The sequence below is a fragment of the Hyperoodon ampullatus genome (assembly GCF_949752795.1).
Source record: "Hyperoodon ampullatus genome assembly, chromosome: 3".
NCBI classification, from domain to species: domain Eukaryota; kingdom Metazoa; phylum Chordata; class Mammalia; order Artiodactyla; family Ziphiidae; genus Hyperoodon; species Hyperoodon ampullatus.
The window spans coordinates 83,689,454-83,716,053 of NC_136916.1; the positions used below are offsets into that span (position 1 = coordinate 83,689,454).

At 36.8% G+C, this 26,600-nt stretch overlaps 1 protein-coding gene and 1 long non-coding RNA gene across 4 annotated transcripts in view; one reads left to right on the plus strand and one right to left on the minus strand.

Moving 5' to 3' along the window:
- The window catches only part of LOC307050999 (dmX-like protein 2), a gene marked incomplete at its 3' end in the record, with an annotated part of 82,821 nt that extends 65,682 nt beyond the window's left edge, over window positions 1-17,139 (plus strand). Inside the window, 14 exon segments of the mRNA XM_079701313.1 lie at window positions 2,615-2,745; window positions 3,237-3,322; window positions 3,753-3,954; window positions 5,029-5,146; window positions 9,851-9,937; window positions 10,022-10,143; window positions 11,285-11,423; window positions 12,085-12,145; window positions 12,279-12,406; window positions 12,960-13,037; window positions 13,829-13,920; window positions 14,623-14,675; window positions 15,975-16,192; window positions 16,930-17,139. Of these exon segments, the coding sequence (XP_079557439.1) occupies window positions 2,615-2,745; window positions 3,237-3,322; window positions 3,753-3,954; window positions 5,029-5,146; window positions 9,851-9,937; window positions 10,022-10,143; window positions 11,285-11,423; window positions 12,085-12,145; window positions 12,279-12,406; window positions 12,960-13,037; window positions 13,829-13,920; window positions 14,623-14,675; window positions 15,975-16,192; window positions 16,930-17,139 (1,725 nt within the window).
- Window positions 16,174-26,600, minus strand: part of LOC307051007 — a 99,022-nt gene continuing 88,595 nt past the window's right edge. For all 3 annotated transcript variants that reach the window (XR_013810816.1, XR_013810817.1, XR_013810818.1), the window contains 2 exons: window positions 19,043-19,130; window positions 16,174-17,140 (listed from right to left, as the gene is read on the minus strand). This is a non-coding gene — a long non-coding RNA (uncharacterized lncRNA). The remainder of the gene's footprint in view (window positions 17,141-19,042; window positions 19,131-26,600) is intronic.

A 26,600-nucleotide genomic window follows, 5' to 3' on the forward strand; every position in this document is an offset into this window, starting at 1 on the left:
CCCCATGTTTGGTCTTCTGACCATGTTCCCCTGATTTCTGTTTTTCTGTAAAGTGAAAGTTAAACTTAGAGGCTTTATCAGATTCCATTCTGAATGGATAGGGAAAGGGGAGTATTACTTCATGGGTGGTTTTGTGTGTTTCCATCAGGAAACTCTCTTTTTGAGAGGTTAGTTAATGATCTTTGCCTAAGTCCATTATTTTAAATTTAGGGGAGTTTTAAAATTATGATAATGATATCTTCTCATTTAGTCTTCATTTATTTGCTGGAATACTTTCTTCCATCATCCTATTTGGTTATCCTGAATTACATTTTGAAAGAGAAAGACAGGATAAGTGCTTTATTCTTTGCTTCTTGTGCCAGTTTTCAAAGTGATGAGTTGATTCTCTAGCATCCTTCAGAGGAAGCAGTGAACTTTGTTTTGTTATTAGTTTTGTTATATTATGGATTTAAACATTTTATGTGTTTTAATCCAGTACAGTTATTATTCTTATGGATGTTCAGATTGTCCCATCTTTGCCAATGAAAGCCTCTTCCAGTTGGCTCCTGAATCTTTTTGAGAACTCTTCCAGTAGTCTTTGAGTTTCTTTTCTTTCTAGTTTAAGTCATTCTAGGCCAATTTTGCATATTTCCTGCCCCAGAGTGGGAACAACCTCCAAAGAACCTGGTTCCTTTTTGTGGGAAATTATAATTTAGAAACCACAAGTGGGTATATGGGTGCTCATTGTTACTGGGTTTGTCATTGTTTCTAGGTACATATCATTTCTAATGACCAAATAACTATTCAGCTTGATGAGTATACTATAGTTTACATAACCATTTGCCTATCAGTATTTGCTGTATTTATTTTTTCATTTTTATAAATAATGCTGAGATTAGTATCTTTTTAGATAAGCCTTGTTCACATTCTGATTATTTCAGATATATATCTGAAATTTATATATATGTATATCTTTTGATATATATCTTCAGATTACTGATTTATACTCTCTTGAGAATAATGAGCATGCATCTGACTTTACCCTCATTAAGTATTCCTTTTTCTTTTTTGTTAATTTGATTAAATAATTTTTATTTCCTATTAGTGATATCAAAAAATGTTAATGAACCTATTGCCATTAGGTTTTCTACTGTGAGGAATTAACTCTTCATGTTCTGAACAAAATTATCTATTGGAATTGTAATGTTTTTCCTTACTTTTAATGAACTCTTTATTTATTAAGGATATTAACAATTTATCTTACTTGTGATACCTTTTCCAGACTCTTTGCCTTTTAATTTTGTTTATGTTTTGACATACAGAAATTTTTAAAAGTTTACTTAGTCATGTCTATCCATACTTTAAAAAAATGATTTATTACATTGTTTTTAAGCAGAGAAAGTCCTTTCCACTAATAAATGTTTACTTTTGTTATCTTCTCCTCCTTTGTTTCCTCCACCTTCTCTTCCGCCTCATCCTTTTTTTTTTTAAATTAATTTATTTATTTTTGGCTATGTTCAGTCTTTGTTGCTGTGCGCAGGCTTTCCTCTAGTTGCTGCAAGTGGTGGCTACTCTTTGTTGCGGTGCACGGGCTTCTCATTGTGGTGGCTTCTCTTGTTGTGGAGCACGGGCCCTAGGCGCACAGGCTTCAGTAGTTGCGGCACGTGGGCTCAGTAGTTGTGGCTTATGGGCTCTAGAGCACAGGCTCAGTAGTTGTGGCACACAGGTTTAGTTGCTCCGCGGCATGTGGGATCTTCCCAGACCAGGGCTTGAACCTGGATTCTTAACCACTCCACCACCAGGGAAGCCCATCTTCCTCCTAATTCTTTTTAACTTTTTAACTCTCTCTTTTTTTAAATTTCTAATTCTCCTGTTGATCTAAAATGAAGTGAAGATCAGACTTCAGTGCCCTCTTTATCTTCTATTCTCACACTTACACTAGTTGTTCTCCATTTCCTCCCAATGGCTTAAGATGTTATATTTGTCATATATTAATTTCTTATTTATATACTCTTCTTGGACTATATTTTTGCACTGATCAATTGCTAGACTGCACTTATTTTAATTATTTATTTTAATATCCACTAAGAAATAGTATCTTTCACATTAGAAAGATTTCTTAGCTAATCTTACCTATTTTTTTCTTCCCTATGAACTTTACAATCATTGTCAAGTTTCAAAAAAGGAAAAGAAATCCCCATGGGGATTTTTATTGCAATTACCTAAAACCTGTAAATTAAAGAATGATAGTTTTTACATGTTTCAGTCTCCTTATTTAGCTTTTAGAGGGATTTGTAATTTCCTTCACTGTAGCTCTTTCACAGTTTTCATAAAGTTTTTCCTTTGGTATTATGTTACTTAATGCACCTTTTTTCTTCAGAGTTTTTGAACTAGTTATTGCTGATATATAAGAAAAAGACCATTGATTTAAAAAAATATTTGTGTCATATCTAGCTACTTAGTTATTTTATTGAATCTGAGAGTTTTAACCTGGTTTTCCTGACTTTCCTAGGTCTAGTATCATTTTCAAAAGAAAATTTTAGTTTAGGTTGACACCATTTAAAATGTTCAATATTAAGTTAGGATAAAAATAACCCAATTATACATTTAAAAATAACTTCACATTTTATTGCAGCCATTTCTCCCTTTGTCTGATAGTGGAGTTATATATGATTCTGATGAGAGCATTCATAGTGATGAAGAAGAAGATGATGCCTTTTTTTCAGATACACAGATACAGGAACACCAAGACCCTAACTCCTATAGGTAAATAAAGCTTTCCTCTTTTCTTTTTGTGTTTTCTTTTGTAGAAGTTCCTGATGTTACTAGTTTTAAGCAACATTACTATCATGAATTTATACAAGAACTGACCTATGTTTTCAGGTTAGGAATTCTGTACCTTTGAGGTACATTGCTAGATAGTGGAGTATTTCACATCCAGTTTCAAAGAATAGCTGGCACAAACATTTTTAGTGAGAAAAAATACATAATTTATTGATATGCTATTAAATTCCATGTAGCTGTGTGGTAATTCTCTTTCCATTAGGTATTTCAGATAGTGCAAGTGTAATACATTGTTGCATATCTTTTATTTTCAGAGACTACAAAGGTACTCTTTTTTAATAGTAAGTTATGTTAGAAGAAAACATCTTTTTTTCTGGGTGGGAGATTGGGCCAAACAGTTGACAGGGATCATTACTATATTCTCATGATTTTATTTTTCAATTAAGGAGATTTTTTTTTGTCCCTTTGAACAGCTGGGCTCTTCTACATTTGACAATGGTTAAGCTAGCACTTCACAATGTCAAGAATTTCTTTCCCATTGCTGGATTGGAATTCTCTGGTAAGTTTGAAATTTGAAAATTAATGTTATTAAATACAACAAATTATCATCAAGTTTCTCTTTACAAAATCCATATAAAAGAACATGTGGTACTAAAAAAATACAGCATTGGAGATGTTATGAGGTCTTATTTATCTTAGGCTCCAGTCTGTGGTTTTAATTCATATGGCAAGAATCACTGACTACCTAGAAGGTTGGAAGAAAAACCAGGAAACCAGCCTGGAGAAGCTAAACATTTTCTTAGCTCATTTTAGAAAGCTGGTCCTCTGTTTTGTTCAAAGCATTAAATATCAAAAAGGTGTTAGATTAACATTTTCAGATTTATTTGTACTTTCAGAAGTTTTGGCTCTAAGAATTTGGATCTTGTAAATATGTGGTGATGGTCAACATTTTTAATCAAAGGAAAATATCATATTCTATTACATTTTAGAGTTGCCTGTAACATCACCATTAGGTATTGCTGTGATTAAAAACTTGGAGAATTGGGAGCAGATCTTGCAAGAGAAAATGGATCAATTTGAAGGTCCTCCCCCCAACTATGTCAACACATATCCAACTGACCTTTCAGTAGGAGCTGGACCAGCTATTCTTCAAAATAATGCAATGCTAGAACCTGAAAATACTCCATTCAAGTAAGAATTCTCTTACAATGATAATGAGAGTGTAGCTTGGTTTAACCTTTTTGGAAGTCAGTTTGGCAAAATAATATGCCAGTAGCCTTCAAAACACTCATAACTTTGAACTTGCAATCCTATTTCTAGCACTATATGCCAAGGAAAATATCAGAAATCTGGATAAAAAATTATTTTCCCATATTACCTGTACTTCAATAGACATACTAATTTTATAATCAGGACAATACCTTTATTTTTCTCATCGTTTTAGGAACTCTTAACAGAAATGTTTTGGGATAACAATCTACATATTCAAACAAGGTGCTACTGACCTTTTGTCAGTAATTTAATAGTAAACACATTAAGGTTTTTATTGATGTTTTGATCTTTTATCTGTCCATCTAGGCCCCTTTTGATAAGCAGCATGCTTTTTTTTTTTTTAGGCAGCCAGCCATGATTTAGAGTATTGCTCATAAGCTTGAAAGAGCAAGGCTGTTTAGCTTGATAGGCTGTTAAAAATGAAATGTGGGACTTTATATTCATTTATATTCATTGGTGATAATGCTGTAACCAACAGAACCAACCTAAAGTATAATATAATAAGGGCCTCCCTGGTGGCGCAGTGGTTGAGAGTCCGCCTGCCGATGAAGGGGACACGGGTTCTTGCCTCAGTCCGGGAAGATCCTACATGTTGCGGAGCGGCTGGTCCCATGAGCCATGGCCGCTGGGCCTGCGTGTCTGGAGCCTGTGCTCTGCAACGGGAGAGGCCACAACAGTGAGAGGCCCGCGTACCACAAAAAAAAAAAAAAAAAAAAAAAAAAGAATAATAAGAGATTCAATTGACTCTCAGCTCAACCTGTCCATTTAGAGAATCTGTAATTAGAGAATTAATTGCTAGATGAAGGAATGATTTGTAGAACTAAAAATTAAAAGTGAAATAAATTATAAAATTTTGTTGAGCTTAATGCTGTATCTTCTTTGCAATAATGGAGGTTTTAAAAAAATTATCTGCAAATAATGAAACATTTTCTATAGAGTAAAATATAGACTAAAATAGTGTGATATGTTGATTTTTTTTTTTTTTTAAACTAGATCCCGGGATTCTTCTGTGCTTCCAGTCAAACGACTTTGGCATTTCCTTGTTAAACAAGAAGTACTTCAACAGACATTTATTAGATATATTTTCACTAAGAAAAGAAAGCAGAGTGAGGTATTTTAGAAAAAAATATTCTCTCTTGTAATTTTCATTTGTTTTCTTTAACATTTCTAATGAAGCCAGCTTGATTTATTTGAAATTTACTTTTGGTTGGAACTTATTATCTTTCATACATCATAGGTAATAGTTTATCAAACTACAGAGAATTTTTTTAAGATAAAAACGTACAATTTTTATTTCATAACAATGAAACAACATAGGTCCTTGGATAAATCCTGTATAATCAGGTGAAAGTGGTTATGTCCTTTATAATATTTGCCATTGGGCCTTTACATGTAATAAACATTGTGAGGGATGGTTTGGGGAATTTAGTATATAAATGAGTATACTCTATGTTATGATTCTCTGAATATCATTTAATTGAAAATACAGCATAACCCTTTAAAAGCATTTTTATTTATTTAGCATTTAGAAAGGAACAGCATAAACTGTAGAATAATTTTGTGAGAGAGATTAAACTACAGAAACACCAAATATGAGATGAAGGAAGATTGATTGCATTTACAAAGTGAGGCAGAGATTCTACATTGCATGGTGATTTTTAAGCTAAACATACGTTAATAATGTAATGCCCTACAGAGTTCAAGAAGAATCATGAATTTGAGAGAGTGACACTTTAGAACTTAAAACTATCTCTTCATTATAAAATGAGGGGTACACAGATGTTTTATATATAAGCATTTCAGTCCATTTGGCTATTTAATGAGGTAATGAGCAGTTTGGAGAGTAGTGTTCAGAGTAGAGTGTCAGATGTGATTAAAGATTGGCAACAAAAACTATGAGAAAAGAAAAATTAATTATATTTCACTTAGAAAAGTGAAAACCGAGAGGGACAGTCTGTGTGGCTCAATTTCCCAAGGTAGCATATAGAACTGCTTCTCAAATGTTCTCCATACCTAAGGCAGCAGAACCGACCAGATTTGTTCTTTTCTTTCCACTACTCACCCACTTACCTGGATGGTCATTGTGGGCAGTCCTGTGAACAGTCATTTATTTTTTCTGTAGATTTAAAAATTATGTACTTAAGTGAGGAATTAGAGGAATGAACTGTAGAGATTCTTTTGTGTCTTATAAGCTTATTTGATAAGAAAAGACCCCAATGGTATTGACATTATTGATGTAGGGTTTTGTTAGGGGAATAAGAGCCAAATTCGTTTCCTCTTTCGTTTAATCCGTTGTTTACTGCATTTCCTATAGTGATACTGAGTTCTATAAAATAAGATATAGAAATCTAAGAAATAGATTTAAGATGAAAGATACTTGCTCACTTAGGGCTCTGTTATTCACAGAAAGAGAGTTCATTGAAGGATCAATTTTCTGAGTTGTTCTTCAAATTATTAAACACAGTGATATGCTTTAATTATTCATAAGGTTTCTAGCAGTTTTGTTTCGTTAGATTGTCAGAGCCTCAGAGTGCTATAGAAAGACTGGGTCTAGGTTTCTGGGACCCTCAGACTCTTGCTTGCTCTTGAGGATCTGTTGTCTCCTTTCTCATTTCCCTCTTCCTTAACCAAGTTTCTCCCCGATTCTGCCCCTTACCTCCCCTTCTTTATGCCCCTCCATTTCTGTGCTCTTGGGATCAGCAGCCCAAGCTGTGTGTTCTTTTCTATTTTTCTACCAGAAGAGGCTCTGCATGTACAAGGAGGTGAGACAGAGATAAACTGAACATTTCTTAAAATGCTGTGTAAGCGTTGCTTGGCTCCAGGAAGGGAAGTACATGGCTGGGAGTTTGGATGGAAGAATTTTTATCATGTACCCTTTTGCACCTTTGAATTTTAAATTATTCAATGAAATTAATATCTTGTTGCATGCAGTCCAATAGAACTTTCTGTTGATAATGGAAATTTATGTCTGTTCTGTACGGTATAGTAGTCACCAGCCACATGTGGTTATTGAGCACTTGAAGTGGGCTAATGTGACTGAGGAACTGAATTTTTAATTTTGTTTAATTTAAATTTAAAGCCATATGTGTTTAGTGGCTACTGTATTGAATAGCACATATCTGCTGAAAAATGGTTTTCATTTACGAAAAAAATTTATGAAAACAATGTGAAAGCTCTTGAGGCAAAGTAGAATTGGTCACTTAGTTCAGAAATATGCAGAATTTATTAAAACTACCCATCTAATAAGAGTGTTTTATCTTTTTAGATTGTTAAATAGGATATTGGTGGTCAATAAATTTGGTAAATTCAGTGAATTGATTAATTAGCAAAACTGGCAAAATAATCCTAAGAATGCTAAAATTGGCTAACTTTTAAAAATTACTTAATAAAAATAAAATTCTGAGAAATGCTGAAATTTTAGGTATATTCAGGAGAAGGTATTTTTACTCACTGAGTATGTTAGAGAAGACTATTCCACAAAACAACTTTTTGTGAGATGGATAAATGTGGCAAACTTAGCCACTTGATTAAAGGCAAATAGGTTCTTCTGCAGTTTGGCTTTTGCTGAGTTGGCCCTTGCACACTTGTACCATTCCTTCAGTGTCAGCTGCAGCAGCCCTTGAGCAGTTGCACAAGGCATGGAGAATTGGGTCCTGTTGGCTGAAAGAGAAGCAGGCACTTCAGGAAGTATTGGTAGGAATATATTGCTCCGATCAAACCTTCAGAGGTTTCCACAGCACAGCAGAAATGTTATTTCTGATTATAGCCATTCCTAATGGCCCTGTCATCAACCAGGAGCAAGTTATTTGTGTGATTTCTTTCCCATGCCTCATCTCATCAAACATTTACTTATAAGGAGGAAATCATAAGATTATGTATAGAGTAATGGTTGATGTGAATTTTAATCCTTGACTGTCTCTTCATGGATATATTCCTTATGAGTAAGAGTGAAATAATTATCAGTACTTTTAATCTGCGTTTAGATAAAAATAGTTTTTATTTATTTGAAATAAACCCCTATAGGTTAGGAATCTATGTAGTAGAGGATGCATCTGCTTGTACAAGTAGGTTTTATTTTTAGAGACTACAGTTTAAGTTAGAACTTCCAAGTTACATAACTGACATACAAATAATGAATTTTTATTTTGAAATTGCTTTTATATATGTAATACATTAATTTTGCCTGTTTTGCTTTGTGTTGTTTTTTCTGATGACATCACATTTTACTCAGTTTAATTTTTTCCTTGATGTGCTTTTAAATTCATTTTAAAGCTTGCAAGTTCATTTTTACCATCTTTTTTTTTTTTTTTTTTTTTTTTTTGTGGTATGCGGGCCTCTCACTGTTGTGGCCTCTCCCGTTGCGGAGCACAGGCTCCGGACGCGCAGGCTCAGCAGCCATGGCTCACGGGCCCAGCCGCTCCGCGGCATATGGGATCCTCCCAGACCGGGGCACGAACCCGTATCCCCTGCATCGGCAGGCGGACTCTCAACCACTGCGCCACCAGGGAGGCCCCATTTTTACCATCTTTAAGTGATGGAGCAACCATTTCAGTTTGAAAACTTTCATTTTTTTTTAGAATTCCGTTTCATGCATGTGTTTTGTGTTTGTGACGGTGTGGTGTTGTTTAGTCTATAGAAGAACATGTGGAGCAGGTCAAACAAAACTGCATAGCAGAAGATTGCCACATCAAGGTAGTATTCCACGCTCTCGAATTTAACTCATTCTTTAAAATTCAAGGAGCTAACCCCTCATCTCTTGATACTAACCATGACCTGCCCAGCTGGCTAACTAGTCAGAGTGCTCACTGCTCCCACACACCTCACTGGCACAGGGCAGGAGATGCTCCAGTGTGTCCAGCTTGATCTTTCTTGCCATTGGTTCTTCTCTTTCTTGCTTCCTTTTCCATCTTCAGTTCTGTCCCTTTTCCCCATCTGTTCTTAAACATGATTATCTTGCCTCTTTCTTGATTCTGCCTCTTCTTTTCTCCCCATCACCTTCAACTCTAAGCATTACACCTTCCTCTCATCAATCTCCTTCATTACTTTCTTTTTTTTTATTAAAAAATATTTATTTATTTATGGCTGCATTGGGTCTTAGTTGCTGCGTGCGGGCTTTCTCTAGTCGCGATGTGTAGGCTTCTCATTGTGGTGGCTTCTCTTGTTGCGGAGAACGGGCTCTAGGCACGCGGGCTTAGTAGTTGTGGCTTGCGGGCTCTAGAGCACAAGCTTAGTAGTTGTGGTGCACGGGCTTGGTTGCTCCACGGCATGTGGGATCTTCCCGGACCGGGGCGTGAACCCGTGTCCCCTGCGTTGGCAGGTGGCTTCTTAACCACTGAGCCACCAGGGAAGCCCTCCTTCATTACTTTCTAACTGTTCTTGTATCCAACTTCTTATTCCTATCTCATCACCCTTATTTAAAAATATTTCACTTCTTATGTGACTCCTTTGTCTTTCTGATTGTGTCTTTTTCTCTCACATTCTTACTGCTGTATCTTTGTGCACTTTTGGAAGAGACAAGAGACATTACTGTTATAAATACTAATGAAAATTATGTTAGCTATCTTTTGTGACAGTTACTTAGTATCCTGTAATCTCAATGGAAATTTTTGTAATTGGGGTGATTACAGGGCATCAGAGAATCTAAGCTAATTCCACAGCTAATTTTCAACACACTAAAATTACTGGTACCTTTTTTCTTGCTGCTGCTGCTACTGCTACATTTTCTTCTTGTCCTTCTTTTAAGCTTTGTGGGATGTACATATATCTGTATGGAGCTGTGCTGCAACAACTAAAACTGCTGACAAATGTCTTGTAGGTTGAAGCAGATCTGGGCTATCCAGGAGGAAAGGCAAAAATCATTCATAAGGAGTCAGATATGATCATGGCATTTTCTGTTAATAAGGTAAAATCTTTAGTCATTATAAAGAATGTAGTACTGTGTTTTAGTGAAATGGCTTAAATTACTGACTTTGCGTTTGCTTTACAGGCAAACTGTAATGAAATTGTTTTGGCTTCAACGCATGATGTACAAGAACTCGATATTACTTCTTTTCTGGCCTGTCAGGCATACATATGGATTGGAGAAGAATATGACAGAGAATCCAAAAGGTTTGCTTGCCTTATGTAATCAATTTTAAATGTAGTTTTCTTCAAAAAGAACCTATTAAGTGGTTATGCACTTGATTTCAGTTGTCTTGAAAACTATGTATTTCTTTGGTAAGGAGACAAACATAATTGGTTTAGCTGCCAATAAAGGGCTCTGCTTACATCAGTGTACAAATTACTCCTGCTTCTTCCATTAGACCCTGAATTAGTCATAACGTTGGAGTCAGAATAATCCCCAACACCAGAGCCTAATGCTAACAACTGCCACTTTGACATTTAACCCCAAAGAAATGTCAGAAATTACACAATATTCAATAAATTCAGCTGATCTGGATAATTACCATAAAAAGCAGAATACACCAATTTATTAATTAGATTGATTGATGAGTCACATTTACTGAGTAATTTTCAGTGTTTCCTCTTGATTATCTCTCTATAAGCATACCTTTTTTTCAGATAAAAATGTAGCCAACTTTACTTTTCAGTAAAACTATGGACACTGCACCAAGAGTGCAGTAATGCTTTCCTATTTGGGGGTTTCTCCTCCATGTTTTCCGTCCCTCTTGCTTTTCTCCAGACTCTCAGAAATTTTATGTACTAGGAGTGGTGCCATGATAGCCTCTTTCCTTTCTGTTTCTATCTCATTAGTGTATAATACAACTAGGTTTCAGTCATACTTCAGAGTAGATGTAACCATGTAATATGATATGGCCCATCATAAAAATTAGTTTAACATTTAATGTGATAATTAGTACCTAAGTTTAAGAAAACTTTTAACTCACATTTCTTTAAAATGTTTGAATTTTATAAATGGGATCTCTGTACTTGAAGAGAACATAGTCTTTTTCTGTACAGGATAAAAAGAAAATCTGTGTTAAATACTTCAAAACAAACATTTGTTCTAATTTGTGCAGCAATAAAATTCTCCCAAACATTAGACTAAACTTATATTTTGCCTAAGGGGAAAAAGTTAACCAGTACTAAAATTGGTGATGATTAGGACTTGTACCTACGTTTTCATTATGGATATTGATACTTTTTTAAAAAAATTAAGACTGTCCTTCAGATAGATAAAAAGCTCTGTAATTGGAATTTGTGTTGAGAAAATGGAACTGTCACAGTAACACATGAATGTTTTCCACAGTTCAGATGATATTGATTATCGTGGTTCCAGTACAACTCTTTATCAGCCCAGTGCAACATCCCATTCAGCAAGTCAGGTGCATCCATCTTCATCTCTGCCGTGGCTGGGCAGTGGACAGACTAGCATTGGAGCTAGTGTGGTACATTATTTACTATTAGGTATGGTTTCTGGATATGGACTCGCTCAAAAATAGGTTGAAATCACTTTGACATAGGAATGATGCTGAAGATCAGAGGCAGTGACCAGTTAGTATACCATAATAATGCTAGCTAGCATGCTGTGAGTTTCTTTATGTCAGGTGCATGCTTTTTCTTATAACAACCCTAAGTGGTTTTCATTTTACAGATGAGCAAACTGAGAGGCACAAAGTGGTAAAGCAGAGCTAGAGAGGAATTCATGTCTACTATAAGTGTTTGAAAAATGCCATCAATAACATTGTTGTTAGTCACTGTAGTTAAAGGGGTCCCATTCTCATGTTCTGCTCTGAAGAATCTGGAGATACTCCTGATTGTCCTCAGGGAGGGGCACTTGGAGGAGAGTTCCCTTTACAACTAGATGAAGCAGCTTGGTATCCTCACAGTCCACACAGACCAGGGCACGCCAGTAAGTGACTATGCTTTCCCAGCCTGTTCAGACAAGTGTCGTATATTTAGTGGGTCAGAAAATCCACAGCAGGGTTTATTTTAGTAATAATCCAGTGTAAGAGAATAACTGTTGTCAGAATTAGAGTTGGCCTGAATCATATCCTTCCTTATTTCTTCTGTGATGCAAAAGAAATTCATTTTTATCTTCTTTTAAAGCTTATGAAAAGGAATCTACATAATGTTAAGAGAATGACCTCACACCCAGTCCATCAATACTGTAAGTATTTTATTTATGATCAAAGGACTGCAAGTGATCTCTATCATTTTGAAGTTGGCCTACAGAATGGGAAATGTTGGAACTCTTTCTTCAGCTTTGTTTCTTATTTTTTGCTTTTCCTTTTGCGTCTCAGATCTTACAGGTGCTCAGGATGGCAGTGTACGAATGTTTGAATGGACAAGACCTCAGCAGCTTGTCTGTTTCCGCCAAGCTGGCAATGCAAGAGTTACCAGATTATATTTCAACTCACAAGGCAACAAGGTTAGTTCCTGGGGGTTACTGCTAAACTTGTCTGAAAAGAACTGCAGATATTTTGAGTAAATAGCTAGTAAAACTACACTTAAAAACAAATTCAGTCACTCTGGATTTAAGTTGAGCAGGCAGTTTGATGGTGTCTGTTTATATAGCCCCTTGGCTCTCAAGAAAAGCATAAATCCACAGAATTTTGTGTGGATTAATTAATCATCTACTTACAGATACTAAATATTCTGTGAGGGTAAAGAATTCTGTTTCTGTTGAGTATGTTGATGGTGCCTGTGTGCAGAGTCAGGCACCTAAGAGAAACCTTCCAATTTCTTACTAAGTTCTGCTACAGAAGTTTGGAGGAAAACAGTGAAATAGGCATGGAAAATAATTTAAAAGGTGGCAGGATATTTACAGTACTTGGGCTTTCTTGAGAACTACAGCAGCAGGAGCATAGGTACAGGCAGAATGTTGGTTAAGTGGGGACTGAGTGACTCTCCATTTCATAAATGATTTTACCTTCGATATGGCTACTCAGAAGCTGTGTTTAATATTTACGCCATTCTTACAGTGTGGTGTCGCAGACGGAGAGGGTTTTCTGAGTATCTGGCAAGTAAACCAAACTGCATCAAATCCCAAACCTTACACGGTAAGTATCACTCAGCATTTGCAGAGCACATACGGAGGCCACTTTGTTTGTGAAGCGTTTGTTTCAGACAGCAAATCCCATTGGTGGATCTGTTGGGAAAGGGACCACTCTGTCCAGCAGCCACGGCCCAGCACCATCATTGCCCTAGTTTTAGACTGAAATGACTAAAATGCAAAAAACTTGCTTTTCACAGCTTGAAGGGTGACCATTATATTTGAAATTTTTAGCGGCCTTCGCTGTGTGTGGTCTTATTCAGGATACATTTTTATTACACTTTTATCTGTTTTGAAATCTCTGACTTCTTAGTGATCGAGTTTTATAGTGATTCGTTTTAGGTACTGTATTAAGAACCAGACAGGTTCCACGTATGCCAGTTTGCTCCAGAATGTTTCTTATTAGATTATAAAATAACCAATCCCAATAGGCCACTTCATCCATTAATCCAAATCATGTTAGAACACGTGGTGATGCAGACAAGCATGTCTGCACTTGGAGGGTCGGGGCACGGTGAGGCTGGTAGGTTAAGTTCATGTACTTGGTGTTTTACTCCTTTGTTACATAATCTTTAATTCCATGTTTCTGCCAACTCTTCCAGTTTTAAAAAATTATTGGGTATTAGCCAAGTAACATGCAGATGACAGCTAATCCTCTTATCACTTATTCTTTATTCTAGATTTTAAAAAGTGTTCTTAGCTCATGCATGTAGTATATGATTAGCAGAGCTGTGTGTGTGTACTGTACCACATTTGACTGGATTTTGAGATAACATCAGCTGCACTTTGTTTCCATAGAGTTGGCAGTGCCACAGTAAAGCCACAAGTGACTTTGCATTTGTTACCTCTTCAAGTCTAGTTGCCACATCTGGACAGTCCAATGACAATAGGTAGGTTGACAGAGATGCAAAAAAGAAATAAGCATAGTTTAGGCAGAAAGGTATTCTTGCTAGAAAGTATGGATTTCTATTTAGTCAGGCTTTTCCACCTCAGGAATACAAAAACTTTGTTACATAATTCTTCAAGTAGTTTTCCTTACGAAAAAGAGAAAGACCAAAATTACTCCTAATGTAATCTACTAAAAAGTATGTGGAATTTTTATGTTAAAGCTATTTTTTTATTGCTGTTAATACTGTCAAGTTTTTGAGGCTCTGTAGCCATCATTCTCAACATTTTCTTTGCCTCAGATTGTTTTCATTGGCAACCTGTGCCCATGAATAACACCTCTCATTTCCCTGCAGTGTTTACCCCCAAGGATATAGAAGCATCTCTTCTACTCAGGAAATCATGTCTCATTTTCCGTGGAGTGATAATGGAAAAGAGATAGGGCCGGGGGATGAGATGGAGCAGTCAGGTGGGAACATGTGAGACAGACCCTGTAGTTTGAAAAGGATAAACTCTTGGAAGAGATACATCCCCAGTCCCAACCTCTACCCTCATCCTAGTTGAGAATCACTGCTTTATAAATGTGAGTGAACAAAACAACATAAGATTCAATAGGTAAAAATATTTGATGTAAAGACGCAGTTTATCCCAGTGATGACTTAGAACAATTTGTTTATGATGTATTTTTGTTATTGTTTCTTTATTAGAAATGTATGCCTCTGGGACACATTGATATCACCTGGAAACAGCCTCATTCATGGTAAGTGAGCTAAGTCTTTGATTTTCAGTACACTGTGAAAGAATGCTTTCCTGGTTTTATTTTAACCAGTAAATCCAGTGCATGTTTATTCACGGGTTAAAAATGGAGAAATGTATAGAGTGAATAAAATTCTAAAAGTTAACTAGAATATCTGGCTACCTTGCTGAGGTAAATATGTATGGTCGCAGAAACCCAGCTAGCCTAGAATAATCTTTGTGTTGTATTCCATTCAGAAAATATGGTATGGAGAGCGGCACTACTAACAAGGCTGCTGAAGAAATCAGTTGCAAAGTATTCCTTGAGCTCAACAGAAATGAGGTCATATTTCAGAGAATTAAATCTGACTGTAAACTAAAAGTCAGCCTTATGATTAGAAATCTGAATAATGCCATTTAAACATTATTCCTTTTAAGACAGTGTTTTCCACATTGCTGTCCTAAAGATCACTCTTTCACATAATGCCACCAAGAGTGCTCAAAGCTCTAGTATGTTTGGGTTAAACATAGCTAGGAGGACTTTGTTAAAAAAAAACAAAACAGATTTGAGTCTTTTACTATGCTGATGTGTATTTTTGAAAGGTGTAGTTATTTCCCAGTTTTGATTGCAAAATTCTTTGTTTTTGGCAAATAATTAAAGATTTGCCACATACTAGTTTAAGGGGTTAATCACATTAGAATGCAGAGAGTCCTGGGAAGGTTAACTCCTTAACTTGGGGCTGGTAATTTTCACACTAGTGTAGTTTCAATTACTTAGCTGAGAAGGACTTTAAAAAATATATATTTTATTGAAGTATAGTTGATTTACAATGTTGTGTTAATTTCTGCTTTATAGCAAAGTGATTCAGTTATACATATATTCTTTTCCATTATGGTTTATCTCAGGATATTAAATATAGTTCCCTGTGCTATAGAAAAGAACTTTTGATGAGGTTTTATGTATGGGCAGGAACTGGGAAAGGGTAAATACTTGTTATTGGTGGGTATTAATGAAGACATTGAATATCAATGAGAAGCTTGTCCTCCTCTGCACTTTTGCTTCTACATTCTTATGAGACAGTATAACTTAGTTTGGGCATAAAGTTTAAACTTCCTGTGTATATTGGTGTGTGTTTTCATACTGAGATTATGTATGTTTTTTCTGTCATTGCTTGCCATCTTTTTTAATACTTTGATCATGATTATAGAAATTAGAAGGGAAAATGTGACAGTAATTTCTGTATAACTTAAATGTGCGTTTAAATATTACCAGAAGTGCTAAGGTAGACATCATTTGGGAAAGGCTCTTGATGTTTTTCTTCAGGTTTCACATGCCATGATCATGGTGCCACGGTACTTCAGTACGCACCAAAACAGCAGCTCCTAATATCTGGAGGCAGGAGAGGCTACATCTGCATTTTTGACATCAGGCAGAGACAGCTAATTCACACATTCCAGGCACATGACTCTGCAATTAAGGCGCTGGCTCTCGATCCCTGTGAGGAATATTTTACTACAGGTTCAGCAGAAGGTAACATAAAGGTGAGTCAGTACAAGAGGTTGGAATGTGCTAAATATTATCTTTACCTGCTGTCAAGATTGATCGGGGAGGGGGAACCAAACCGAAAACCTCACCACCCTCTCCGTGCAAATATATTGCTTCCTCCCTTACTTCTGTGTGGTTCTTTCTAAATTGTTAGGATCTAGAAAACCAGATAATCAATCGCAGTATACTCTCAGGTCATTAAAAAGCTCTAAAGAACTCTGTTTGAGTAAGTGTATGAGTTTAATTAATGCATTGAGTTTTTGATGACATGAATTTGGTTTCTCACATCAGCCCCCTCCCCTCTTCCCACCTCTGCCTCCAGTACCTGACTCTGTTTTGTACAGTTGAGGTCTCCAGAGAAGCGAGGTGGTACTGTTCTTTTATATTGTCCCAGGGCCTAACTTAGCATTAGGAATGTATTTAACTGAATTAACTGAAATATTTAATTGAATTAGAGATGGGGTATATATGGTTAATATGAAACAAGAGGATGTGAAGAGAGGAATTTGAAAGAAGGTACAGGGAAGTGTAAGGATGGTAAATGAGCCCTGTGAATGGTATTGTTTCCAATTAGGTAAACTGTTAGAAAAGAGGTAGTGGACAGGAAAGTTGGGCTTTAATGAGATCAGTTGGGCTGGGAGAACAGAGGTGAAGCCCATGTTTTTAAAAGTTTTTCGTCTCTTTCTTTTTTAAATGACTTACACTTTATGTTTTCACTTTTTCTTTGAACTAGGTTTGGAGGTTGACAGGCCATGGCCTACTTCATTCATTTAAAAATGAACACGCTAAACAGTCCATATTCAGAAACCTTGGGGCTGGAGTCATGCAGATCGACATCACTCAGGGCAACCGGATCTTCTCCTGTGGGGCAGATTGGACGCTGAAAACGAGGGTTTTGCCCAGTGCTTTTAACATCCCTCATAGCATTCTTGACATTCTGTAGACTTAAAGATTGGGGCTTTATTTTTATAAACATTTCAATTAAAAAACACACTGCAGAAATTATTAGGCATTTCTGCTTTCCAAGCAGTTGTTAACCCATTGAAAACAATACAGAGAATCTCTGTGTAGAATTTGAATCTGATCCAAGCTGAGTTTTAGGCTGAGTTTTGCGTATATGGGCTGGTAGAATGACTGTGCATGTGTACCTTTTATCATGCTGACATACTTAAATAAAACAAAACCTAGTATTGTATGAAGGGTAGCTATTCTTTACAGCATTTAGCAAACCTGATTCAGAAAGCATTTGAGGTTAGCAGTTAGCATATAAGTAAGTTAGTTATAATAATGAGAAGGACCTTTACACCAAATCAAGGAAGAAAATGTTGCTGTTTCAGGTTTTTCTTCCTATTCTTACCACTGATTGAAGCATGCCTGCAGTCTCCTTTGTTGAATGAAGAATAGTCATAAGGAGTTAGAAGCTCCAGGACACCAGAAATACACTGTAAGCAGCGTGTAAGCACACTTTGAAGCAGCGCACAGTGACTAGTTCTCTGCTGTGAGAGGTCGTTCCCATTCTTTCCTGCTGAATATTTTTCCTGTTAGTGTTTATACTGATCTAGTACTGTAATTTGCAAATGAGTGCAAATTTAAATGCAATGTTTTCCTCACAATTTGCACATTCACGTTTTTTGGACTGCTAGTTTTTCTATTTAAATATTTGCCTTCATGTTAGGAATGTAATATGTGGACATGACATACTGGTAGTTAACCAAAACATACCAAGTTAGTACTTCCTTTTTAGTCCAGTTTAGTACTTTTTCTTTTCATGTATCCAAGGTTAAAACACCCACAACATTTTTTTTTTTTTTTTTTTTTGCGTTATGTGGGCCTCTCACTGTTGTGGCCTCTCCCGTTGCAGAGCACAGGCTCCGGACGCACAGGCCCAGCAGCCATGGCTCACGGGCCCAGCCGCTCCGCGGCATGTGGGATCTTCCCAGACCGGGGCACGAACCCGTGTCCCCTGCATCGGCAGGCGGACTCTCAACCACTGCGCCACCAGGGAAGCCCCACCCACAACATTTTAAGGCTATGTTGAACCTACAGCAGTAGAGCATTTCATATCATAATTAAAATGAATGTTAGGCTTTTTGTGGCCAGTTAATAGTTGATGAGATTGGTGATATTATTTATTACCACAGCCTATTGTATAAACTATGCAGAGTTAAATATTATTTGCTTGAAAAATATTAGCCAGTGTTATCATATTTTGATGTACTTCTTGGTTATGACCAAAAATATGTTCTTGAAATATTGAAACCAATGTCTGTGTTTAAATGTTTACCAGCAGATTGTCTCATCACGTTAATGAGAATGTTTAATGCCTGTGCGGTATATAGTAAAATATAATGGCATAAGAGCACCTTTCTCTGAAGGCAATGTGATGTTTGGGCTGTGAAATACATATGTAAAAGAAAAATAAATGTTATTTGTTAGAGTTTTACCTCAGTTTGGCCTGGCATTCTTTGATAATATTTTTAACAGTTGAGATAATTTTAACTTTGAAAAAATGCTTAACTGTGAGAGAATTCTTAAGGTATTAGGCAGTCCATTCATTTACTCAAATATTTATGAGTGCCTTCTATATCAGAAGCCCTTCTAGGAGATGGGATACTGCGGTGACCAGACAGAAGGCACACAATGTTGGGATTTAGTTGGGTAAGAACTAACTCCACTGTACCTTCTTGTTTATTGAACTGAGAGTGGATTTTGGCACCCAAATTGGTGAAGGAGCTGAGCTGGGAATGGTGCTTATGTGGAATGGTGAAGAAAAGAGGAGGAGGGAGGATGCCTGAATACATAGGAACACAAGTTAGACAAAAATTGTAAACATATACGACACTTACCACAGCTCTGTATACAGTAATCTATATATGTTGCATTCTCTCCATCATCGTATGTATCATACTAAAACAGTACCAGCTGATTTAGAATCTGAAAGATAATAGAATTTTTTTAAAAACTGTAGTTGGTTTACAATATTGTGTTACTTTCAGGTGTACAGAAAAGTGATTCAGTTACATTTTTTTTTCTGATTCTTTTCCATTATAGGTTATTACAAGATACTGAATATAGTTCCCTGTCATATACAGTAAATCCTGTTGTTTATCTGTTTTATATATAGTGGTGGGTATCTGTTAATCCCATACTCCTGATTTATCCCCCATGCCACCTTTCCCCTTTGGTAACCGTAAGCTTGTTTCTATGTCTGTGGGTCTGTTTCTGTTTTGTAAATAAGTTCATTTGTATTATTTTTTTTTTAGATTCCACATATAAATGATATCATATATTTGTCTTTATCTGTCTGGCTTACTTAGTAGGATAATCTTGAGGTCTCTCCATGTTGCTGCAAATAGCAGTATTTCATTCTTTTTAATGGCTGAGTAGTATTCCATTGTGTATATATACCACACCTTCTTTATCCACTCATCTGTTGATGGACACTTAGGGTTGCTTCCATGTCTTGGCTGTTGAAAACAGTGCTACTTTGAACATTGGGGATCATGTATCTTTTCAAAGTAGAGTTTTCATTTTTTCCGAATATATGCCCAGGAGTGGGATTGCAGGATCGTATGATAAATCTATTTTTAGTTTTTTGAAAAACCTCCATGCTGTTCTCCATAGTGGCTGCACCAATTTACATTCCCACCAACAGTGTAGGAAGATTCCCTTTTCTCCACATCCTCTCCAGCATTTGTTATTCATAGATTTTTATTTTTATTGGACTATAGTTGATTTACAACATTGTGTTAGTTTCTGCTGTACAGCAAAGTGAATCAGTTATACATATACATATATCCACTCTTTTTTAGATTCTTTTCCCATATAGGCCATTACAGAGTACTGAGTAGAGTTCCCTGTGCTATACAGTAGGTTCATAGATTTTTAAGTGATGGCCATTCAGACGGGTGTAAATTGATACCTCATGTGGTTTTGATTTGCATTTCTCTAATAATTAGTGATAGTTAGTATCTTCTCATGTGTTTGTTGGCCATCTGTATGTCTTCTTTGGTGAAATGTCTATTTAGGTCTTCTGCCCATTTTTTGATTGGGTTTGTTTTTGGATATTCAGTTGTATGGGCTGTTCGTATATTATGGAAATTAATCCCTTGTGGGTCACATCGTTCGCAAATATTTTCTCCCATTCTAAAGGTTGTCTTTTCATTTTGTCTATGGTTTCCTTTGCTGTGCAAAAGCTTTTAAGTTTCATTAGATCCTATTTGGTTATTTTTGCTTTTATTTCTTTTGCCTTTGGAGATGGATCTAAGAAAATATTGCTACGATTTATGTCAAAGAATGTTTTGCCTTGTTCTCATCTAGGATTTTTATGCTGTCATGTCTTGTTTTAAGTCTTTAAACCATTTTGGGTTTATTTTTGTGTACGTTGTGAGGGTGTGTTCCAACTTCATTGATTTACATGCAGTTGTCCAGCTCTCTCAGTACCACTTGCTGAAGAGATTATCTTTTCTCCATTGTGTATTCTTGTCTCTTTTGTCGAAGATTAATTGACCATAGGTGTGTGGATTTATTTCTGGACCTCTGTTCCATTGATCCATATGTCTGTTTTTATGCCAATACCATGGTGTTTTTTTTTTTTAAATGTTGGGGGTAGGAGTTTAATTAATTAATTTATTTTTGCTGTGTTGGGTCTTCATTTCTGTGCGAGGGCTTTCTCTAGTTGTGGCAAGCGGGGGCCACTCTTCATCGCAGTGCGCGGGCCTTTCACTATCGCGGCCTCTTTTGCTGCGGAGCACAGGCTCCAGACGCGCAGGCTCAGTAGTCGTGGCTCATGGGTGTAGTTGCTCCGCGACATGTGGGATCCCCCCAGAGCAGGGCTCGAACCTGTGTCACCTGCATTAGCAGGCAGATTCTCAACCACTGCGCCACCAGGGAAGCCCCCCCATGGTGTTTTGATTACTGTAGCTTTGTTGTATTGTCTGAAGTCTGGGAGGGTTATGCCTCCTTGCTTAGTTCTTCTTCGCAGACTGCTTTGGCAAGTCTGGGTCTTTTATGGTTCCATATAAATTTTAGGATTATTTGGTCTAGTTCTGTAAAAAATGTCATGGATAATGTGATAGGGATTGCATTGAATTTGTAGATTTCTTTGGGTAGTATGGCCATTTTTAACAATATTAATTCTTCTAATCCAAGAGCATGGGACATTTTTCCATTTCTTTGAATCATCTTCAGTTTCCTTTATCAATGTTTTGTAATTCTTAGCTTATAGGTCTTTCATCTCCTTGGTTACATTTATTCCTAGATTTTTTTTTGATGTGATTTTTAACACATCAGTAAAAAATTTAAAAAATTCAGAAGTAAAAAAAGTAAAAAAGTAAAAAATTTTAAAATCACATGTTAAAAGTGTGATTTTTAACGCATCAGTAAAAAAAAAATTTTTTAATCCTTTATTTTTTGCTTTCTCTCTAATAATTCATTGTTAGTGTAAAGAAATGCAGCAGATTGCTGTATATTAATCTTGTATCCTGCTACCTTGCTGGATTCATTTATTCTAATAGATCTTGTGTGGAGTCTTTATATAGAAAACCCTAAAGACAAACCCTAGAGTATCATATCATCTGCATATAATGACAATTTTACCTCTTCCCTTCCAACTTGAATACCTTTTATTTCTTTTTCTTTTCTGATTGCTGTGGCTAGGACTTCCAGTATTATGTTGAATAAAAGTGGTGAGAGTGCCATGATCAAGTGGGATTTATCCCAGGGATGCAAGTATTTTTCAATATTCGCAAATCAATCAGTGTGATTCACCACATCAACAAATTGAAGAATAAAAACCATATGATCATCTCAATAGATGCAGAAAAAGCTTTTGACAAAATTCAACACCCATTTATAAAAACTCTCCAGAAAGTCAGCATAGAAGGAACCTCCCTCAACATAATAAAGGCCATGTATGACAAACCCACAGCTAACATCATTCTCAATGGTGAAAAACTGAAAGCATTTCCTCCAAGATCAGGAACAAGACAAGGATGTCCACTCTCACCACTGTTATTCAACATAGTTTTGGAAATCCTAGCCACGTCAATCAGAGAAGAAAAAGAAATAAAAGGAATCCAAATCGGAGAAGAAGTAAAACTGTCACTGTTTGCAGATGACATGATACTATATATAGAAAATCCTAAAGATGCTACCAGAAAACTGCTAGAGCTCATCAATGCATTAGGTAAAGTTGCAGGATACAAAATTAATGCACAGAAATCTCTTGCATTCCTATACACTAACAATGAAAGATCAGAAAGAGAAATCAAGGAAACAATCCCATTTACCATCACATCAAAAAGAACAAAATACCTAGGAATAAACCTACCTAAGAAGGGAAGAGAGCTGTACTCAGAAAACTATAAGATACTGATGATAGAAATCAAGGATGACACGAACAGATGGAGAGATATACCATGTTCTTGGACTGGGAGAATCAGTATTGTGAAAATGACTCTACTACCCAAAGCAATCTATAGATTCAGTGCAATCCCTATCAAATTACCACTGGCATTTTTCACAGAATTAGAACAAAAAATTTTACAATTTGTATGGAAACACAAAAAGACCCCGAATAGCCAAAGCAATCTTGAGAAAGAAAAGTGGAGCTGGAGGAATCAGGCTACCTGACTTCAGACTATACTACAAAACTACAGTAACCAAAACAAAGTGGTATTGGCACAAAAACAAATATAGATCAACGGAGCAGGATACAAAGTCCAGAGATAAACCCATGCACCTATGGTCACCTAATCTATGACAAGGGAGGCAAGAATATTCAATGGATAAAAGACAGTCTCTTCAATAAATAGTGCTAGGAAAACTGGACAGCTACATGTAAAAGAATGAAATTAGAACACTCCCTAACACCATACACAAAAATAAACTCAAAATGTATTAAAGACCTAAATGTAAGGCTAGACACTATAAAGCTCGGAGTACTATAGGCAGAACACTTTTTTACATAAATTGCAGCAAGATCTTTTTTGATCAACCTCCTAGAATAATTAAAATAAAAAAATAAATGGGACCTAATTAAACTTAAAATGAAAAGACAACCCTCAAAATGGGAGAAAATATTTGCAACCAAAGCAACTGACAAGGGATTAATCTCCAAAATATACAAATAGCTCATGCAGCTCAATATCAAAAAAACCCAACCCAATCAAAAATATGGGTGGGGGCTTCCCTGGTGGCGCAGTGGTTGAGAGTCCGCCTGCCGATGCAGGGGACACGGGTTCGTGCCCCGATCCCGGAAGATCCCACATGCCGCGGAGCGGCTGGGCCCGCGAGCCATGGCCGCGGAGCCTGTGTGTCCGGAGCCTGTGCTCCGCAACGGGAGAGGCCACAGCAGTGAGAGGCCCGCGTACAGCAAAAAAAAAAAAAAAAAAAAAAAAAAAATATGGGTGGAAGACCTAAATAGACATTTCACCAAAGAAGACATACAGATGACCAACAAACACATGAAAAGATGCTCGACATCACTAATTATTAGAGAAATGCAAATCAAAACTACAATGAGGTATCACCTCACACTGGTCAGAATGGCCATCATCAAAAAAATCTACAAACAATAAATGCTGGAGAGGGTGTGGAGTAAAGGGAACCCTCCTATACTGTTGGTGGGAATGTAAACTGGTACAGCCACTATGGACAGCCATATGGAGGTTCCTTTAAAAACTGAAAATAGAGCTGCTATATGATCTAGCAATCCCACTCCTAGGCATATATCAGGAGAAAACCATAACTTGAAAATATACATGCACCCCAATGTTCATTGCAGCACTATTTACAATAACCAGGACATGGAAGCAACCTGAATGTCCAACAACAGAGGAATGGATAAAGATGTGGTACATATATACAATAGAATATTACTCAGCCATAAAAACGAATGAAATAATGCCATTTGCAGCAACATGGATGGACCTAGAGATTGTCATACTGAGGAAGTCAGAGAAAGACATCATATGATACTACTTATATGTGGAATCTAGAAAAAGAGTACAAATGAACTTATTTACAAAACTGAACTAGAGTTACAGAAGTAGAAACAAACTTATGGTTACCAGGGTGTGGGGTGGTAGGGATAAACTGGAAGGTTGGGATTGGTATATACATGCAGTACTATATATAAAATATATAGCCAACAAGGACCTACAGTATAGCACAGGGAACTCAATACACTGTAATGGCCTACATGGGAAAAGAATCTAAAAAAGAGTGGATGTATGTATATGTATAACTGATTCACTTTGCTGCACACCTGAAACTAACACAACATTGTAAACCAACTATACTCCAATTAAAAAAAAAAAAGCAGTCAGAGTGGATATCCTCATCTTCTTCCAGAATTAGCAGGAAGGCTTTCAGCTTTTCACAGTTCACCATTTAGGATTAGTATTAAGTATTAGTGGACCGTGGCTTTGTCATAGATGGCTTTTACTGTGCTCAGATGTTTCCTCTATACCCACTTTGATGAGAGTTTTCTTATTATGAATGGATGTTGAATTTTATCCAATGCTTTTTCTGCATCTATTGAGATGATCATGTGGTTTTGTCTTTTCTTTTGTTAATGTGGTGTATCACATTGATAGATTTGCGTATGTTGAACCATCCTTATGACCCTGGAATGAATCCAACTTGATCATGGTGTATGATCCTTTATATGTGCTCTTGGATTCGGTTTGCTAATATTTTGTTGAGGATTTCTGCATCTATATCACCAAAGATATTGGCCTGTAATTTTTATTTTGGTAGTGTCTTTGTCTGATTTTGGTATCAGGGTGATGGTGGCTTCACAGAATGACTTTGGGAGTATTTCCTCCTATTCAATCTTTTGGAAGGGTTTGAGAAGGATCGGTATAAGTTCTTTGTATGATCAGTGGAATTCTCCATTGAAGCCATCTGCTCCTGGACTTTTGTTTACAGGGAGTTTTGTGTGTTGTTTTTTTTTTTAATAGCAGATTCTATTTTGCTTCTAGTGATTGGTCTGTTTAAATTTTCTGTTTCTTCATGACTCAATTTTGGCAGGCTGTATATTTCTAGAAACCTGTCCATTTCTTCTAGGGTGTCCAATTTATTGGAGCATAACTGCATATTCTCCCCCAGGGGCTGTCCCCTGGGACGTGTGACTCTGTGAAGCCACCCGCCACTTGGTGTGCATGCCCACAAAGTCCACTGCCCTTGGATCAGACCCCTCTGCAGAGCGCTCACAATCAGCTCGGACGTCAGACCCACCTCTGGCATGAATGTACACCCAAAGCCCCTTTGGCTGGAGCTGCGCTTCCCCGTGAACATGCTGACAGTGAGTCTCCTGTGGCAGACCCACACCCCCCCTTTGCACTCTGATAATAAGGCTCCTGTGGCAGACCCACACCCCCCACTTTTGCACTCTGATAATAAGGCTCCTGTGGCAGACCTGTGCTTTGGCCTGCGTGTACCCCTCATGATGCCCAAAACCATACTCCAGGCCTTTCGGGTTGTCCCCATGCAGCCATACTGAGTCCTCTCCCCAGGTCTGTCTGCTGAAGCCCAGGTTTTATCACCTAGCTGCTGTGAAAGAGGTTCCCAGGGTGAGGGAACCTTTCCTATTTCACAGCTGTATTCCAGGGATGCAGGTCCCATCCCGTTTCCTTTTTTTTTTTTTTTCTTTTCTCCTTTTGTGCTACCCTGTTACATGGGGATATTTCTTGCAGCTTTGGTTGTATAATAGATCTTCTGCCAGCTTTCAGTTGGTATTCTGTGATAATTGTTCCACATGTGGATGTATTTTTGATGCGTTTGTGAGGGGGAGGTGAGCTCCTCATTCTTCTACTCCACCATCTTGATCTCCCCAAGATAATAGAATTTTGAAGCTGAAATTCAAAGGCGTTATGATAGCTGCCAACTGCTTTGAGCTGTTGTTTTATAGCAGTCTGCCATGTGTCACACTAAATTTGTGTGTTTTATAGCAGTCTGCCATGTGTCACAGTAATTTGTATGGTTTTTAAAAGTTAATAGACTTTATAAGAACAATTTTAGCTTTACAAAAAAAATTGAGCCAATACTACAGTTTCCATTTACCCCCCCCAAGTTTCCCTTAACATTTTGCACTAGTGTGATATATTTGTTACAATTAATGAACCAGTATTGATGCATTATTAACTGAAATACTTGAATTATATTAAGCTTCACCCGTGATATATTTGTTACAATTAATGAACCAGTATTGATGCATTATTAACTGAAATACTTGAATTATATTAAGCTTCACCCATGGTATTGTACAGTTCTGTGGGTCTTGACAAGTGTATAATATCATGTATCCACCATTAGAGTCATACAGAAGAGTCTCATTTCCATGAAAGTCCCCTGTGTACTATTAAGGTACTTGTTTCTTCTTTTGTGAATTTTGGTACA